General features: G+C 37.3%; 1 protein-coding gene across 1 annotated transcript; it reads right to left on the bottom strand.

Annotated features, from left to right (window-relative positions):
* Positions 1-18520: 18520 nt before the first annotated feature.
* On the bottom strand, positions 18521-19904 carry LOC104674386 (putative uncharacterized protein encoded by LINC00158). Its single transcript, XM_010378667.2, has 2 exons — positions 19773-19904; positions 18521-18601 (listed from the first exon to the last, which is right to left on the bottom strand). The coding sequence occupies exons 1-2, from the start codon at positions 19902-19904 to the stop codon at positions 18521-18523; spliced, it is 213 nt and encodes a 70-aa protein (XP_010376969.2).
* Between the last annotated feature and the right edge of the window lie 645 nt (positions 19905-20549).

Consider the following 20549-nt stretch of genomic DNA (forward strand, 5'->3'; position numbering starts at 1 on the left):
AATTCAGGCAAATAGTCCATTCTGAGTTCTTTCCTGAGGATGCAGGTGTGACAGGTAGGGTGCAAAAGAGAAACTTCCTCTGAGCCTCTGATTTATATGTTTCCAAAATCTTAAAGCTAAAAGGGGATTATTTTAAGGGGCAAAAATGAATATGGGAGCAAACTATCAAGATGTGAACAGGAAGGGATTTTCCCAGAAGACTAAAAACATAGGGAATAGCAGAAGAAAAACAAATTAAGGTGGTTTAGAGACAGAACATTGACTCTACTCTCCAAATCAGAATTTCAGTGAAGGGGCAAGATGCCAATTTAGTATTAGAGCCAGAGAATAAATTTGGATATTTGCCCCTCTTCTTAGATAATAAACCCAGAGAAGCGATAAAGCCCCACATTCCATATCAAGGCAAATAGAGTCATAGATAAGTCCCAGAATAAATCCTTTGCCAGAGAATAGCATGGAAGAAATGGAATGATACCTCAGTTTTCAAGCCTAGCATGAAAGTAGCAGAGTGACCCATTAGACCTGAAGTCCAAGGTAGACAAGAATGAGAATTGTCTCGACAGTTTACTGCATGGATTGGTGAGCAAGGACCAAGTGGCACCATGGATTGGTCAGCAGATATCTGTGTGGACAGATGGCTCAAGGACAAGATGAGTCATGCAATACCTTGCAATTACATAAGTCTCCCTTGAACTTAAACACAGCCCAGGGAAAAGAGAAAGAGTTTTGGTGTCTGATATCCTGGAGAAATGGAGGATTCAAAGAAAAATTCCATTGATACATAGAAAAATAATGTTTCTTACATACCTGATTTGGTTTGGACTGAGATTTGTACCTCTTATGACAAAATATAATTAACATTTATATCATGAATTACAGGATACAAGTTAGCTTCCACATATCTGATTCCCAGATTTTCCTAATATGAACACAGTTAAACTTTCCTACATGACATGTGGACCCAACTTGCCATCATCTTCCCTCACATATGTTCTGTAGCTTCATATGTTTTGTTCACAGTGTGCATTCACTTCTCTTTTATTCCTGCTTCTCAGAACAACTATTTTGTGCAAAGCATGACAGCAGAAAAGCCTCTCTGTCCTTCAAGGCTTGTGTTCTATTAAGTCTTTTCCATGAACTATCATTTACTGTACATCAGCCTTACCAGGAACTTTACAAGGACTATCCCTTCTTCACAAACATAAAAACATGCAAACTCAGCATCATAATCCCCTTTTTACAGACAGAAAGCATGGCCTTGGAAAGGCTAAGTAACTCCCTTACTTTGGTAAGGCAGGAAAGCTGCAAAATCTTTTCTATTTCTAAACTTCCAGCCCAAGTTTATTTTTAGATGGTAACCTTCTGAATGTACTGTCCATTCTATCCAAGTGTCTCCATAATACATACTAATACATAATACATAATATTAATTTTCTTTACTTTTTTTAAGTCATACAATTAGGCTCTTGTCCTGGTCATTACTTGTATATTAAATTTGCCTTTCAAGCCAAATTGGAAATAATCAAAATTCACAGATGAGGCATCACTTAGGAAAAACTCTTTTGCTCTATTTTTAACTTTTTGCAAAATAGTATTGCCCTTCCAGAAATATTTCAGCTTGCCATGGTCTCAAGTGGTAATTGAACAATGAAAACACATGGACACAGGGAGGGGAACATCACACACAGGGCCTGTCGAGGGGTGGGGGATAGGGGAGGGAGAGCATTAGGAGAAATACCTAATGTAGGTGACGGGGTTGATGGGTGCCGCAAACCACCATGGCATGTACATACCTATGTAACAAAACTGTACCTTCTCCCCATGTACCCCAGAACTTAAAGTATAATAATAAAAAAAGATATGTTTTATTCCTCTTTTCTTCTAGATGCTTACACTATCTCTCTTCTTGCCCTGACAATTAAGATTCTTAAGAGTGACTGCGTTCCCTATAGTCTCTAGCTTGCCTCCTATTCACTCCCCATCCTGCTGCAATCTGGTTTTCTCTCACTAAGCCACTAAGGGCTCTTTGTGATGTTACCAGTGAGCTTATTGCTGGTAAACCCACTGGACATTGATTGGTCTTTATCTAACTGATTATTGTGACATAAAAATATAACTAAGGAGGAAGAAGAGAGATTATCTGCCTTGAGCACCTTTTCCATAAGTGAAACATTTAAAGCTTTATTGTTGAGGTAATATGTTCACATAACCAAGATAGTTGTCAACACCATGGTGCAAGGAAATAAAAGGAAACAGTGTAAAAGCTAAAATAGCACGACCCAGAAAGAAGAGAGTGGAGGTGTTACTCCTCTTTGAACAGTGAGTTCCCCATTACCTAATAGTGGCCACACAGGACCTGCTGCACTGATAGAAGAACTTGGAATCTTCTTCTTAACCACTGTCTCTCCCTTGGCTCTCAGACACCCCTCAGCCCCATGTCTTCTCTATGTACCATTTCCATTGCCTGGACCTCTGTTATCCCAGAAAATTTCTATTAGAAATCCCTCTAATTTCTACTCATGTTTCAAGTCTTCACTTCATATCTCCTCATCACAGAGGGCTTCCATGATTCTCCAGGATTAAATTCCCCTTGCTTTAGACAACTTTACAACCTCTTTTGCAATGCTCATCACAGTTATTATCACTTATTGAATGTCTGTCTTGGCTGACTGTGATCTTCAGGAAGACAGATGGAGATCATCTTTCATGTTCACTGATATAGCCCCAGGATCTAATAGAGTGCCTTTTTATTAGGCACTCTATTTGTCTAATAGAGACAAATTATAAATGCTTGATAATTGTTTCCTGAATTGTTGAATTGAATTGTACTGAATTGAAATTTTCTTAAATCAATATTTCTATCACAGTTTAGAAGGTGCATTTGTAATATAGGGAGTGTCTTGGTCAGTTTGGGCTGCTGTAACAAAATACCATAGGCTAGTACTTAAACAACAAACATTCTTGAGGCTGGAAGTCTAAGATCAGGGTCCAATCATAGTGGGGTTCTAACAAAGATCCTCTTCTGGGTTGCAGACTTCCAACTCCTCATTGTATCCTCACATGGTGGAAAGGGAGCAAGTAGCTCTCTATCCTCATCATATAAGGACACTAATCCCATTCGTAAGGGCTCCATCCTCATGACCAAATTACCTCCCAAAGACTCCACCTTCAAATACCATCTGTGTTAGGCCATTCTTGCATTGCTATAAAGAAATGCCTGAGACTGGATACTTTATAAGGAACAGAGGGTTAACTGGCTTGGAGTTCTACATGCTGTACAGGAAGCACGGCCCTGGCATCTGCTGGGCTTCTGGGGAAGCTTCAGGGAGTTTTTATTTATGGCAGGAGGCAAAGTGGGAGCGGGCCTCTCATATGGCCAGAGCGGGAGCAAGAGTAACAGTGGGGAGTGGGGGAAGGTGCTGCACACTTGTAAACCACCAGATCTCATGTGAATTCAGTGTGAGGGCTCACTTATCACCAAGGGGATGGCCCAAGACATTCCTGAGGGATCCACCCCATGACCCAAACACCTCCACCAGGCCCCACCCAGCCCCATGTAATTGGGAATTCTATTTCAGTATGAGATTTGGGTGGGGACAAATATCCAAACTATATCACCACCACATTGTGGGTTAGATTTTAAAATACAAATGTTAGACACAAACATTCTATCTATAACAGGGAACACTGAAAGAAGGAGATTATTATGATGGTAAATGTCTACAAGTGCTGTCAATAATGAATACTCTACTAAAGAAATCTTACAGAAAAAAAAGGCATTTAAAGTCTATCATATGTGTTTATTAAAGGGTAAAAAAATTCTGTTAGATAGGAGGAATAAGCTTTAGTGATCTACTGCACAGTATGGTGATTATAAAAAACAATAAAAGAGTAGATTTTAAAGTTCTCACCAAAAAAAAAAAAAATAAGTATGTGAGGGGATGAATTTGTTAATTAGTTTGATTTAATCATTCCACAATGTAAACAAGAATCAAAACATCACATCAAGACCCCCATAAATATATAATATATACCAATTATTTATATTGTTAATTAAAAATAAAATTTAAAAACATTTTAAAGACTGCATAGAGACAATGGAAGAACTTTTTTTTAAAGCCTATATATTAGAGAATGGTATTATATCAATTTTAAATGTCTTGAGTGTGATCATTGTATTGTGGACATGAGAAGAATCTTCTTGTTCTTCTAAGATACTCATTTAAGTATGTAGGAGTGAAGTGTCATGGAGTATGTAAAGCTAAAGCAACTAATTCTCAAATAACTGAATTTAAAACATGTACATGTGTAAAATAGTAAATAAAGCCCATCATACAGAAGAGATATTGGAAGAGATTTGCTGCATAAGACAAAACTAGAACATAGAGGAAAAATCCAGCTCAATATAAGGAATGATTTTAACAATCAGAAGCTAACAAAAAAGTTGCATCCATTAAAATGAGAGCAGTTCCCCCACCCACCTCTGCTCTAGTGGAGACAAGCATAATCTTGAGAAGGTATTGTCTCACTGAACAGGCAGTCGTAGAGTATGAACCCTGTGGTCTTTCCACAAGGTTAGATATCCTTCATAAGTGAAGGAATAGTAGAAACTCATATTCACCCTTCTTTCCCTTAATCTATCCCAAGCATAAAGAGAAAGGTTGCACAGAGAAAAGTTGAACACGAACTCCTTAGAAAAGAAATGTGTTTAACACATACACACTGTTGTCATGGTTTTTTGTTCTAATAGAGAATAAACTTGTCTTATGTTCATTGTGTTTTCAGTTAAGGTTCGTTTGGTTGGTTGACTGGTTTATGTGTTTTTTTATTATCTATGAATGTATAATCCATGCAGGCAACTTAGCATACTTTGCACTTTCTTCTGAATTCTCTAACCCAAATTTGTACTTCAACTAGGAACAATTGCTCAACAAATATGAACATGTGCTTGCTTATTGTTTAGTGAATAACTTTATCATTCAAAAATTCAATAAACATTTCTATGGATGTCCAAAGTTTCCAGTCAGTTCATATCCATTGAGACATGGCTGGTAGCAAAAACTAGCTTGTCAAACACTTTAGAAAGGGAAAATTAATTTTAAACAAAATCATAAAGCCATAATATTAGTTTAACTGATATTAGGATTCTGGGGTTAAACACACTTTCTGCATTAGTAACTATTCTATTTTACTTTCTTTCTGTCTGACCTTTCTTAATTCTCAGTACCAGGGGAAGAAACAGTAATTATTGTGAATACTGTGGCATTTGGAATTAAAAATAATTATACAGGTTTCTAACAGCACAGAGACAGTATTTGAACTCAGATTTTTTTTCTGCATGTATTACTTCCAACATTATTTTGTCTTTCTCTACTATTCAGCAATATAACACACATACACACATTTTTTTAAGAAGAGAATCAAAACATTTTCTTTTAAGAAAAGTTATTTTTCTGTTTTTAGAAAAGTTTAAAAAGCTCACTTAAAAGGGGAAATTACTAAATGATAAATTTAAATTTGATATGAACATGCCAAATAATAGCATAATTATAATTATTTTCTCCCTTTTGGTACTCATTCTTTAGACTACAGAGTATTTTTATTCAACTTTTCAATGCAGTACAGAGATAGACAAGACATTGGGAAATACATACAGAAAGTGAAAAGACACATATCTAACAGTAAAGGGTAGAGAGACTGGAAGTGTGGGTTGGAATATGGTAGAAATCAGGACAGGAGAAGGCACCACCCCTTCTACAGCCAGACACTTTGTGGTTCGGGGTAGCCTAGATCAAGTAACCAGACAGTGAGAGTCTGGTCAGAGCCCTGTGAGCCTGTACAGCTCTGAAGATTGGTTAGATGAGTGGCACACTTCAAAGGCTCTAATCCCACTCTATCTTAAAGTTCTCTATTTTAAATACATCAGACATTCTCACTGCTGGGAAAACGAAGTAGACATATTTTTCCCTATTCCTCCTGCTCTTCTCCCAGCTACAAGTTAAAGAAAAAAAAAAGACACTAAGACATTGTATAAAAAACAGACATAAGAAGACTTTGAAATGTGGAAAGAAGAGGCTGCCTAGAGACCTCAGGACCCAAGGAAAGATATAGTAGTGAGTTTTCTGGGCTTCTGTTTCTTTGGGTTTTCTATGCCTCATCTATCCCCAAGCCCAAAGACAGCTTGCTCTTATTATCCAAAAAAGAGCATCCCAGAAAGAAAATTTTTAGAAAATAAGCATTCTACTCCAGCCAGGCACCACAGAAAATAACTGTATGCTCCCAAACAAAGGCCAAGTTGGGTACCTAGTCTTCCACCTTTGCTAACTCTAATGAGGCCCCAAGCCTCCCACTAGAGTGATATCAAAGAAGGCCCAGAGGGAAGCAGAGATTTTTTTTTTTTTTTTTTTTTTTTGAGACGGAGTCTCACTCTGTCGCCCAGGCTGGAGTGCAGTGGCCGGATCTCGGCTCACTGCAAGCTCCGCCTCCCGGGTTCACGCCGTTCTCCTGCCTCAGCCTCCCTAGCAGCTGGGACTACAGGCGCCCGCCACCTCGCCCAGCTAGTTTTTTTGTATTTTTTAGTAGAGACGGGGTTTCACCGTGTTAGCCAGGATGGTCTCGATCTCCTGACCTCGTGATCTGCCCGTCTCGGCCTCCCAAAGTGCTGGGATTACAGGCGTGAGCCACCGCGCCCGGCCAGAAGCAGAGATTTTTATGATGCCAGGCAATGAGAAGACCTCACCTGCATCCCTGAGGTGTTGGCAGGGAGGCTGGACTTCCAGCCTCACTCCTCCAGTCCCCACTAGCTTATCAACAGAGGAGGTCTACAGGAAACTTAGAACAAGCTAAGTGGTAAAAAAGGACATCCTTGTCTCATGGTGACAGTGGAGCCACTCCTGCCTCTCCATGCCAGGGTGATGTCACAGAGAGCCAGGGGAAGGCCTGAAGTCTCCTGACCATTCAGCAGTAATAAGAATAAGGCTCTTCAGGAGTCAACAGAGGCTGACTTGGGAACCGGGACTTCAATACTTGTAGCCCCACCTGAAAATAAGGAGACAGTGCCCCTTTCACCCACCAAAGCATTACCAGAAGCCTGTTACACCAGATAAATAAGATCCAGAGTCTCATCATACCCTAAATGTCCAGGTTTCTATCAAAAATCACTTATCATACTAGGAACTGGGAAAATCTCAATATAAATGAGAAAAGATAATCAACAAACACCAACACCAAAATGACACAAAGGCCAGAAATACCTGACAATAATTTTAAACAGCAATTATAAAAAAGCTTCAACAAACACTTATGAATGTGTTTGAGACAAAAGAAAAGCGGAAAGTCTCAGTGAAGAGATAGAAGACATTAAAGAAGACCCAAATGGGAAATTTTAGAATTGAAAAATACTATACCTTAAAAAAAATCAATGGATAGTCTCAACAGCAGAATGGAGAGGAAAAAAGACACAGTGAATTTGTAGACTAGAACTTTTCCAATTTGAACAACACAGAGCAAATCGATTGACTGGGGAAAAAAACTGAACAGAGCCTCAGGGACCTATGGGACAATCACAAAATATCTAATATCTGTGTCATTGATTAGTCCCAGAAAAGAGGGAGAAAGAGATTGGGTCTAGAAAAAGTATTCAGGGAAAGAATCTGAAGATCTCAGCAATACTAGCTCCCTGCATTTCCCACCCCACACATCCTCAGAAGCTAGAGCCCGGCTTGCTGAATTTTAGGAAAGTCCTCATGATGCAGCAGTCCAACAGCAGTCAGTGCCACACCTTAAGCCTACCTCAAGAAAATAGATTTTGGCCGGGCGCAATGGCTCATGCCTGTAATCCCAGCACTTTGGGAGGCTGAGGTGGGTGGATCAGTTGAGGTCAGGAGTTCGAGATCAGCCTGGCCAACATGGTGAAACCCCGTCTCTACTAAAAATACAAAAATTAGCCACGCGTGGTGACACGTGCCTGTATTCCAGTTACTCAGGGGGCTGAGGCAGGAGAATCACTTGAACCCAGGAGGCGGACGTTGCAATGAGCCAAGATCACGCCACTGCACTCTAGCCTGGGTGACAGAGTGAGACTCTGTCTCAAAAAAAAAAAAGATTTTGATAAAGTGTGTATGAGTTTAAAACTGCTTTTCTGACCCTAAAAATTTCCCAGTTCACCTTCTTTTATTCTGGTCCCTGACCATGATGCAAACCTGAGAAATTCACCAGAGACATAAAGTGGAGCTGTCAGTAGGACTGCACCCCAAATCAGGCAGTCTAGGCTGTGTTTGACTATGGAGGAGAAGGAGGCAGGTGGGGCCACTCTGGTCTGCAGATTTTATATCCCGAGAAGGGGTGAAGAACCCTGCCACCGTCCTGCTTCCTTTAACAAAGCCCCTGACAGAGCAGTCATGAGTAATGCTTCGACCTCAAGACCACCTAAGAATTTTATCTTTAAACAGCTAAAGAAGAGCTGTGATTTTCAAAGTTTCTGCCAATTCTTGGATTGTTAAATGTGCATTGCCAAACCAGCAGTTTGTTTGAGAGAACATTTTATTGGGACTTTGTGTTACAAAAGGCAATGTCTAGGGCAGAGTCTGGAATAAGAAGGTTGACACAAAGGAAGTTAAATAGCTAAATTGTTCCATTTAACAAATGATCAGTAAGTTCCACATGCAGTAATAATGTGTGTTGTAAAAAGGTTTTGTCTGAAATGGGTGGGAGGTGAATTTAAGGACTTGAAGAAAAGGGAAAAAAAGACTGTGGCATGAGAGAGCACACCCACAAAAATAGTAGCAGGCTAGGAGCCAAAAAAAAGAAAAAAAAGCATAAAAAATATGAGTCCCCTATTGCAGAAATGGCTGATGAACTTAGGAAAGGTGATTCACTTATTCTCTTTGAGGTTGTTTCCTTACTTGTGCTGTATGACCAAGACTTCAGGTAAAGTAAGTTTTCTGTAACAGCCCTGGGTTGATTACACAGAAGGTCTTGAAGGAAAGGTACTCCTTTCTGAATTGGAATGAATTGGTATAGGCAGGAGACAGGTACCAGGAGGATAACAGCTCCAGAGCTAAAGAAAGTGAAATAGGAAATGGCTACTAGGAAGTTTGTCAAATGGGAGACTATATAAGCCAAGAGCATCTTGTACTCACTTCTTTTCACTCATTTCCTCAGGGAAATACGAGAAAGGGTGTTAGTCAACTGCATCACTTATTGAATTTGTGGAGGAAAGATTCATTTATTGAATTTGTATTTGAAAGGACAGCATAACCTCAGAAGGCTGAATGACTTGGAGCTACTTGGCTCACAAATTTCTTCTTCCTGAATATTTTTGAAATCTTGCAACTTACAGTATTTACCATTGAGCATCCCAAAGATTTCCAAGTAGATGTGGGGCACCTTGTCCCTTAGGGTATGGCATGAGTTTGTGCATGTGTTCTGTTCAGGGTTCCCTGTCAACAAATGAGACAAATACAAACATTACATAAATCTTGCCTAGTAAATAGAGAGAAGATATTCTAAGACAATGACAATTAAAAAGAAAAAAAAAAAGTCAAGTTGTCCTTGGCCAGACCTAACCATCAATGAGAAAATGCATGCACAGGCTGGGAGGAAGATCATATTGTGTGTTAGGTGGAAATAAAACAGAAAAGTACTGGCCTTATTAGGTTACCACTTAAGAACCCTGCAGCTTAGGCTGGTGTCTTGGTTTGAGTCTTCCCGATAGCAGAGCCTAAAAGAAGGACTTGGATTTGGGGGACAGGTGGTTTATTTGGAAGGAGATACCAGGAAGCTGAAATAAATGACTAGAAGAGTGAGAAGAAGGAAAGGAAACAAGGCTGTGTTAAAATGTGGGTTTGTTTCTGTCAGGCCTTCTGAAAAGCAAACCAAACGCCTTGCAGAGTCAACCCCTTCCACCTCTCCCACTTCTCGCCAAAGACAAGAGGCTGAAAAATTCCTCCAACAGCTTCCCATTGTCCTTGGTTAATGATTGCCCCAGGACAAAAATCCCTGCCTCTTCCAGTGTCCTCTTTCCTGAGCCAAATCCCAGGAAAACAGAAGATAGCTACCAGCAAGAGATGAGTCTCTGAACTCTGAGGGATTGTCCACTGTCACAGTGGCTGAAATCAGAGAGGGGCCAAGAGGAAGAGATGCAAAGTACCAAAAGCATCTGCCACAGCTCAGCGTTGAAAGTGGCCATGCAAGTTCACTTGGTGTCCTTGTTTTCAGTTCCTGTGAACTTGTAAGTGGTAGCCACAGAGTAGAATTCAGACTTCCTGTCTCCAGAGAAGTGAAGTTTTCTTCTTCATTATGTCTCCTGCCAAGAATTCAACCTTCAGCAAATCAACTCATCCACTTTTCAATTGCATCACTATGACTAGGGTTGAAAGATAATATCTGTCACCACCCTCAAAAAGTGTGTAATTCACTGATAGAAACAGACTTATAAAGAGATTGATTTTAATAGCATAGTGAGGACAATGAGAGAGGGACATACACAGGCACAAGGCACTAGAAAAAGGCAGAGATGGCTCCCTGAGCCCAGCCTAGAAAGTGGAACACGAATGCCTGAAGGGGGCATTACAGGTGCATAGAAGAACATGAAAAAGACCATAGTAAAAACCAAACCACCATGCTGTGTGCTTCTGTTTTTCTCATTTGTTTCTTCCAATTGCTTTTGAATTGACAAATAAAAATTTTATATATTTATGGTGTACAACATGGTTTAATTTTATGTATACATTGTGGAATGGCTAAATCAAACAAATTAACACATGTATTACTTCATACTCAGTAATTTTCAAGTATACAGTATATTGTTATTAACTATAGTCATGATATACAATAGGTCTCTTGTCTAACTGAAATGTCCCTTTCAACTTTTGGAACTGATGATAGCTTTTTCTTCATAGTTTTTAGGTGTAATAATTTTTTCATGTTTCATCCCATGAAGACAGACTATTTCTGTCTTTCTTATTTCTCTACTCTCACTATAAACTTAAGAGACTCTCCATATTTGGTAAATGATTTAAAGAATGAAGGAAGGAGTGATTTTTATAATCTCTTTAAATTCTATAACCTACAAGAATGTTAGGAGCATTTCTTATTAGAAAAGACAGATTCTTTCTGTCTTTGGGGGCAAACACGAAACCCAGGAGGTTTCATACTGTATCTCCAAGACACTTAATATTTATCGTCCCTGAAACCATGGGGAATTGATGTTCCAGGAAAAACAAAATCATTTTACATGTGTTTTCATAATCTAAAAAGTACATTTTGAGTAGTTTATTAGAATTATTTGGATATGTATGAATATTAAGGCTTTATTCATCACAAACAATATGGAAATAAGGGGAAATATGAGAGTCTCTTTGCTTCTCTCTAAGTTATTAGCCTCTTCTTGAATATGTGCCCATGGTTCCTGGTGCCCACAAGTGTTTTTTGTGAAGGTGGGGGGTTTTGATGCGCTGTTCATGGCATTGGGCGTTAATTGAACCTGACCTTGGCAAGTACTATCGACAGCCACAGTAGCTTGTCTACATTCCCAATTCAGCAACAGCCATGTGCTTTAAGGTTAGGTATTTCATTTTCACTTATAATTTTGTATATTTTGGTAGCATTCAATTCATATGTCCGAATTATTTCTTCATTTAAATATAAGCTAGTATATCAGTTACTTATCCAAAGGAATAATTCTTGGACTATTTTTAAAGCATTTTTGTTGAATTGGTGACAGATTGGTTCAGACACATCTATAGGTAAGAGGCCTTGGTTTAGTCCTGAATTACAGCAGGACATTGCAAAATGCTATATAAGTTCAGGAAAGCAGTCTATTTTCATGGAGCAAATTCCAGCTAGCCGATTTTTCTAGAATAGTCAACTTGAAGATTTCATCCTTTCCACAAAACTAATTGATTATCTACTATGGGTCAAACACTGTGCTACATGTTTATTCCAAATATCAATAGGTTCAAAATTAAATTTGCTATTTATATTACATTGGAAAACATTTTGAAACTTCAAAACATATGCTACGTCTATAAATATACTAAAATGAAGGACAGCAATCAGTCAGCATGAAAGCATTCTTTTTGTCTTCTACAGCTAACTGAACAAGGAAGGAAGAAAAGAGATGTCTGAGTTTGCTAATATGTTATATATCTATAAGCATCAGAAATGAGGTCTGATAGTTAACAATTTACAAACCAAAGAAAGATTTATCCAGGGAAATTGATTTTTCTATTTGAACACAAATGTATTAATAAAACTTCTGATACAAGTAGAATAGTTTCAAATGTACCAGTATTTTGACATGGTCCCTTTAACCACTCTATTTTTGATGATTTAAATTAAAATGATAAAGAAAAAGGGAAAAGAGATACAACATTGAGAAAAGTACCATTGGAATAAAGACATTTGAATAGATTTAATTAAAATGACTTTAAACCATTTTAGAGAATTATTCTGGTCTGATTCATTGATCTAATATTATTATAAATAATTACATTAATTTTACTAAATCCTTTTTATCAACAATGTGAGCAACTTGGTAGCTAGATAAAGAAATACACAAAAATAAATCTAAATAATAAATTGCTGTAGTTCAAAGTTGTGATCAGAACCTAGTCATGTCAGTTATATATAATCATAGAGCTTTGAGCTTAGGAAATAAAAATATAGTTATGACATTTTAAAATTGTTATGGAAAATATCCTATCTATCCTATCTCACCAATTTTAGTATTCCCTTATAGCCATTCTTTTCTACTTTGCACTATTTTAATCTTTTATGTTTTAAGTATAGATGAGTCCTTTTTTATTTACCAAAAACTCTCCATCCTGCCTCAAACACCTCTTTCTCTGTGTCTCTTTCTCTTGTTCACTTTTACGTACACACATGCCACACACGCAGTCTTCTTATTTTCGGTCCTATAATCAATGAACCGTGAAACATTTGTTCTTTGTCGGTTCCCTTTTTCACTTTTTAGAAAAGGAATATTATATCTGCTTCTACATAAGAAAGGCAGTGGAAATTTGAAGTAAACTTCTAGATGACTATTCACAGTATAGATTTTTTTAATATCAAGAAAACCAAACCACATGTCAATTTTATACCCTTAATTACTCATATTTTGCCTTCACTATACTTATCCCAAAGGATATCTGTGAAGAAAAAGCAACATTTATAGACTTTCTTCTCAGTGATATTGAACATACCTTTTATTGTGGAGCTACTGCAGAAAAATAGTAGAATTTTCCTGTTGAATCAAAATCAAATTCCATTTCCCAGAGACTGTTTCATATTTGTTCCTAAGATAATGACAGCTCCTCACATCCAAATAACATACAGAAAAAAATATACGTGCAATTGCCAGGAAGAACTAAAAATTTTTTCAAAACCCTTCTGGGTTTTCTCATTTCTATTTAGAAAGCCACTGAAGTGACAAGACTTCAAATAAGGAAATTCCCCACTGATCGTAAGTTGTGTAACTTATACTGAATCAGAGAAGCCTGGAGAAGCTGGAATCCCTGGGGATGCACCCTAGGAGGTTATCTCTTCTGCAATAGTGACTTTCCTCTCGAGATAGAGAATGTTCTTTAGGACTGACAAGCCCTTATGAAAATAACTTGGATTTTAGATATCAAACAAAAGTGCCATGCAAATCCTCTTCCCTTCTATTCTTTCTATTCCTAGCTTCATGGAATCAACCTATTTCCAATCATTTTTCTCTACAATCTTATAACTCTAACTATAAAAGGGACACCATTGTGTTGTTTATTTTGTGCTTATGTAGAAACTTCTATGATTTCTAATTATTTACAAGGAAAAGGAATCACTCTCTTAAAATATGCAGAGTGTAAATATAAAGGACAATGAGACAGAGTAGGGAGATAGAATATCAAAAAATGCACAGCTGGAATAAAAATATCTTGAAAAGAATGAACCTGTCTACAAGTCCACTTCTGTAGTTATTTAGAGATTACCCCATGAATTGAAAGAGGAAGCTTAGGTGATTCATTACAGTAGGAAAAATAATAATAAAACAGAGTTATGCTAACTTTCTTTTGGGTCTCCCACCTTCTACATCTCAACTACTACCTAAATGTATATCACAGCATCATTAGCCTAGTCTTGTAATTCACAGTGGCCATCTTCCCCCTACTCTAGGAGGACTTGATCTATTTAAAACGGGCTTCAGCCTTTCCAAGTTTTACCTCTTTTTACTGAATTCCTTGATGCTTCCAGTATGGAGACAACAGAGGAAATACGATGGGTTCAAAAGCCAGATACATATTTTCCCAACTGTAACTTCCACGAATCCCACAATCCCCAAAGTATAAAACCCACATTCAGCATCTTGTGATTCTTGCAAGTGACTCCCATCTGGGAATAAGGCGTGGGTAAAGATGAATGAGAAGAACTTAGCAAGAGTCAAGGCTGTAACTTCACATGCTTTAGAGGCAATGCCAATCATTGGTACCTGGTCACATATTTGGTATTTAATACATATATTTTTGTTTTTTGGTTTGGGGGTTTTTTATGATTAATTCATTTTTTTAATTTGTCAATTTTTTATTTAAATAGGTTTTTGGGGAACATAGGGTGTTTGGTTACTTGAATAAGTTCTTTACTGGTGATTTCTAAGATTTTGGTGCACCCATCACCCAAGCAGGGTACATCGTACCCAACATGTAGTCATTTATCCCTTGCCATCTCCTACCTTCTCCCCTCAGTCCCCAAAGTCCAATGTATCATTCTCATGCCGTTGCATCCTCATAGTTTAGCTCCCACATATGAGTGAAAACAATGATGTTTGGTCTTCCATTCCTGAGTTACTTTAGTTAGAATAATAGTCTCCAGTTCCATCCAGGCTGCTGCAAATGCCATTATTTCATTCCTTTTCATTGCTGAGTAGTATTCCATGGTGTATCATTCAGGCTGGTTCCAAATATTTACAAATGCAAATTGTAATACACATATTTTTGATAGAATAAAGGAGTGAAGAAATGAAAGCACAGTAGCAACACATCAAATTAAGCAGATACCTGGAGGCAGAAATATGGCATCTTGGAGACACATTTCTTTTGGATAGACTGGGATAAAACATTGATGCTGTTGACTTGTCTCAGCTGTAACTCAGCCACATCTGGCCCTCATCTCTCTCGGCAAAATTTTTGCTAAACTTTATTAGCTTTCAACTTTTCTCTTGTTAATGACTTCAAATTTTTCTCATTATTAAATAATTTAGTATAGTGTCTAATCAAAATCCTTCTTTGAATTGTGATAGAGAAATCAAAGCAAAAAAATAAAAGTCATTTGCAAAATCACTGCGGTGACTCAGCTGTTGAAAATAATTCAAACTGGACTTTCAGTATACTAACATATAGCCCCAAATAGTATCAAAATTATTATTTGACCACTGGAAGAGGCCTACTAAGTATCCCTATCCATAATAGAATTTAAGTCATTTCTTAACTAGAAAATACACAAAACAAGTCTATGTACTGTGATTGAGCTGTACACTAAGTAGGAATAAGGGAAACGTAGTCATTTTGTTCAAATCTATGAAAAATTGCTTCCTTTCTGTGTGGATATGTTCCAAAAAGTGTTTTGTTTGACTTTACCAAATCTACCATTTGTTTGAGATTTAGCCTGAATATTTTCAAATGAAAAACATGAAAGTTTAAGAAAGCTTTGCTCAATACCACACAAAGCAAAATATTTCTTCAACATAGAATTTACTACCCAAGCACTTTTTTCTAGTTAACTGCACAAATCAAATTTACTGGATTTTAATGAAAGTAATTATATTGAGAAATAACATTCTTCAAATTGTGGCTCATAAAGTGTTTGCTAAATATCCCGTTTAATACTTCCATTGAAAATTTCCTATTCATTTCTTAAGCAGAGTTATGGAGAAACATATTAAATTATATTAAGTTCAAATGCCAAGTAATTAACAAAAAGAAAAAAACATTTGTTTACTATGTCTGTTTTATATGATCCTCAATATTTAACCACTTAAATCTCACTTCTAATTATGTCTATTAATATTATTAAACAAACTTTAGCCTGACAATACAAATTCCCAAATAAGTATTAGACCACTCTGGGGTATAATAGTATTTCTAATCTGATGTTTACCTATCTTTTGTTTTTCATGTACAACACTGACATTTTTTCAAAGTGGACACAGTAGTTAATTGTGAAGTACTTGAGTTTCACACAAGAAATATAAATGTGGGTGTTGACCTCAAAGCACATAGAAGCTAGGGATGATAGCGTTTTCACAGAGTTTAAGGTAGATTCTAATCTGAATGGTACCGCCTAAAAATAACTTTTTTAAAGGGTAGAAGTCTTTGTTGACTGAAAAATAGTCAAGCTCAAAAAAAGGGTGAAAGTCAAGCTTATCTACTGAAGACAATGAGACAATGACAGGAATTCTAGGGGTCCCATATTTGGAGATACGGAGGTTGAGTACGAGTTAAAAGGTCAGAACACAGATGTAGATGTGACGCTTTTCATCATCAAGAGCATGGTAAAAACTCTAAGTCAATAAAACTCTGTGAAGGAATTGGTGTGAAAAGGAGAAGAGAAAGCTAAGGACTAATCCTTGAGAAACTCCAATGACTGCGATGTGGGAGGGAAAAGTGGGACTCGTGAAGAAAAGATTGAGGATGTTGTGGTGACACATAACAGAAGAGTAGGAAGTTTTTCAAAGACGAGGTTCTCAAGAAAATCACATGCAGCTGAATGACCCAAGAGGTGGAAGATTTTAAAGGGCCATTTATTTTCACTAGCAATATGTCACCAATGAGCCATTTCAGGAGTCTATGTTCCAGTAGGCTAAGATTTAATTTCAAAGTTTACAAATAAAACGAAATGAAAAAACTGAGAGCAAGTGTAGACTACTCATTGTAAGAGCTGATCATGAAAAGAAAAAATAAACTCTAAGTTTATTAAATAGGCGTCAATATCCAAAGAAAAACGTTGATTTGTTTAAGGCAAGTGATCCCTGGGCATGGCTGGTAACAAGAAAGAATTTAAAAAGGAAAGACTGAGGACCCTAAGAAGAGTGGAGTGTGGCAAGGTGTGGGAGCAATGTCTGAAAAGCAGCAATCAAGGATGTGTCCCAAAGCAGAGAAGAAAGGTTGACTTTAAAAATTAGAATAAAAATAATACTGGCTAACATTTATTGAGCAGGGATTATTTGCAAAGAACTGTTTAAAGGCTGAATGTACATTATCTCCTTAAATACTTATGAAAACCTTACAAGGTAGATATCATCATTCCCACTTCACCTACAAAGAAATTGGAACTAAAATAAATTAATTTCCCATGATCCCCTAGAAGGTGTGAGGTGATGTCCAAACACAGACCTAACTGATTCAAACTCATGCACTGAGAATTTCTGTTTCTGATTCCTTGCTCAGTATCACAAGGTGTAAGAACACAATTCTAACTTGGTTTGAGGGGTAGAAGTTGTGTTCTTAAAGCTAATATACAAACACATAATTTGAACACCCACAGCATCTGATACTGAAAATACACATTACTCATCCAATGTTTGCTGTATAGTTTAGGTCAGAAGGGGCTCTGAAAGTGGAAAGGAGTAAATTCTTACTCCTATGGCAATTCCTTCTAATGGAGAAATCCCTTGATTTCCTTGGGTGGGGTACACAAATAGAGAAAGACATTAAATAGGGTTTATTTTTATAATTTTATTTCAAGGAGAAAAAAAATCTATTCTACCATACCACCTCTTTTGTGAATATTGCAGTGGTGTATAAACCCTGAATTTACACCTCTCTCCTGAGCCAACCCTAACCACACTAAGCCCTATCACACATCAGGGGAGATTGAGGAACAAAAGTTATTAAACTGAAGAGAAATGTTAACTCAATCATCATTCTGTTGCTAAATCCAGAAGATTATTTTCAGACTTTTTCACTTCTCTGTCGAATGTGAAGCTGCTCCTCATCCCTTCTGGTCGTTCTCTCCTCCCTTTGTTTTATTGACTGTAGTCATTCCTAGATTCCTTTCTATCTACATGGTTTATTCTATTCTATACTTTTCACAGGCTCCTTTTCCCCCACCCACCCTCTAAATGTTGGAGCTTCTCTACTCATCCTCTCCTTTCTCTTTCTTCACACTGTCCCTAAAAGGTCTCTTCCTCTCTACTGACCTGAACTACCACCTCTATGCTGATGAGTTCCAGAAGCATATCTTTAGCTTGGACCTCTCTGCAGAACTCCAGATCCATATGTACAATTCTAAACCTCCCTCTCTGGGTGTCCTGTAGAGGTACCCCACCATTTTCACAATAAACTGTTGCTCCTGTATAGCCACTCGTTTGGTCAAACACTCAGTCAAGACAGAAAATTAGTAATCATCTTTAAGGGTGTTTTCTTCTTTATTCATCTCCTCTTCACATTCAATTCAACCAGTAAATTCAGAAAATTCTGTTTCCAAGTATTCCTAAAATCTTCTCTTCCTTTTCATCCTAATGATCACTGTCTTATTTCAGGAGTCATCTTTTCTTGCGTGCACTAGTTTTTAACAGAAAACTCTGGTGTCCCTGCCTCCAGTCTTGGTCACTTCCAAATATGATCTGCACACAGCCATTTCTAAAATTCATATTTAATCATATTACTCTTATTCATAAAATCATCAACATCTTCCCATTCATTTAGAGAAAAATCCAATCTGTTAAGGGTGCTATAAATGATGTCACACAAGGCTCCTATGCTTTACTCTCATCCTCAATCACTCCCCTATTTTCATTCTGGGTCCCAACTTCACAAAAATGATGTGTTGTTTCCAGCATGTGCACACTCCCTGCCCAGTGCCTGAAATATGGCTTCCCTCCATCACCGTGGTGGGTTGCCTGTTACTCCCTCACCACAGTTACCTTCTCCAGAATGCCATGTCTCATCCTGTCAACCCAGCTTAGTTGCCTTCTCTATAGTCTCTTAGAGTCTATACTATCTTTCATCGTAACCTGCTTGGTTGATTACTAACAGGTTTACCGGTATCATTAGAATTTCAGTCTCTTAAAGGTAAATAATGATATCTGGAAGTAGTAGAGTATATTAATTAAGAGAAGCAGATTTGGAACAAAATGAACTTGGATTTGACTCCTGAAACATCCACCTAACCTAATAATTGTGTATGTGCAGAGGGGGCCTGGCAGATTCATGTCTCTGAACTCTAGCCTCTGTATCTATAAAATATACCCAATCATACCTTCTTTTGAGTGGTTTTTCTAGGATTAAAATGAAATAGTACATAGTAAGGCCTTGACATAGTACTTGAAGCATGTTAAAATGATATTGTCTTATCCCATTTTGCCCAACATGTAGCCACCGAGCTGCTACATCACAGGTATTTAGAAGGTATATACATTTGTTACCAGTGCCCTAATGAAGTCATAATGCAATGGAGAGCAAATAGAACAAATGGAGTCTTCCGAATCCTAATGCACTTTACTGATTCTAGAAGGAATAAATGAGAGACTATGCAAAATCTCAAGCTCAGCATATTTTGTTGAAGGTTGGTGCTTCCATTTTTATGGTGATTGGAAAGGGACTGAGCTAGAAAGGAACTGAGCTAGAAAGGAGCTCAGTTCCTCTCCAATCACCATAAAAATTTACATTCCATAGTATGCAACATCTTACTTGTCAGGAAAAAGAAACATAATCCTTCAAATGCAATCTTTGCTCACAATTATGAGATACTGTCCTTATGGGTCTAAATCAGAAATATCGTCTTCTTACAGACTCTTGATGTGATCTGTGCTCATCCTTAATCCTTGGTAAAGTTCCAAAATGGCTCTGGATCCTACTGACATCTGTTAGAAAGGATAATGCATGAAGGAGATGAAGATATCTGTTCTTAATAAACAGAGAAAACATTACTAAAGAAAATGTAGATCAATTCCAGATCTCCTTATCCATAGATAAGGAAATGCAAGATATTACAGACCTATGAAAAACTGCTGTTCAGACATAAAGATTAATCTTTTTATTTCAGATCTTTACCACTTAAGTTTAGCCCAGTATTTTTTAAGGCCAATGAAACAGTTGGTGAAAAAGAATAAATGCATTTGTGATCTCCAGTGTGTTCTCTCCGTTCTAGCGCCAAAAAAAAAAAAAAAAAAAAAAAAAAAATCCAAAAACTTTTGTTCATACAGCTACAAGTCTGAGGCTTTTCACAGGAAATAAGATTTGAGGTCTAGACTAATTGAGTTTATAGCTTCATAACTAAATTTCATAATGTAGCCACAGGTACATACACAGCAGAAGCTTAATCTTTTCCAAAAATAAAAGGAAAAATCCATGTGAATCACTTCTAAATGCCTCTGTATTTCAAATGAATGATGCTTGGGTATACATCGTTTATACTACCTGTCTAAGATAAGACCTATTTAACAAGATATAGTTTATAACTCATTAAAGCAACATCTACTTTTGCTTGGTTACTGGTCTTTCACAGCCAGTCCAATTGGCCAATATAAAATATATTTCCATTCTGAAACCTAAGTTTCACAAGAGAAAGAA

This window comes from Rhinopithecus roxellana, chromosome 13, assembly GCF_007565055.1.
Source record: "Rhinopithecus roxellana isolate Shanxi Qingling chromosome 13, ASM756505v1, whole genome shotgun sequence".
NCBI lineage: Eukaryota > Metazoa > Chordata > Mammalia > Primates > Cercopithecidae > Rhinopithecus > Rhinopithecus roxellana.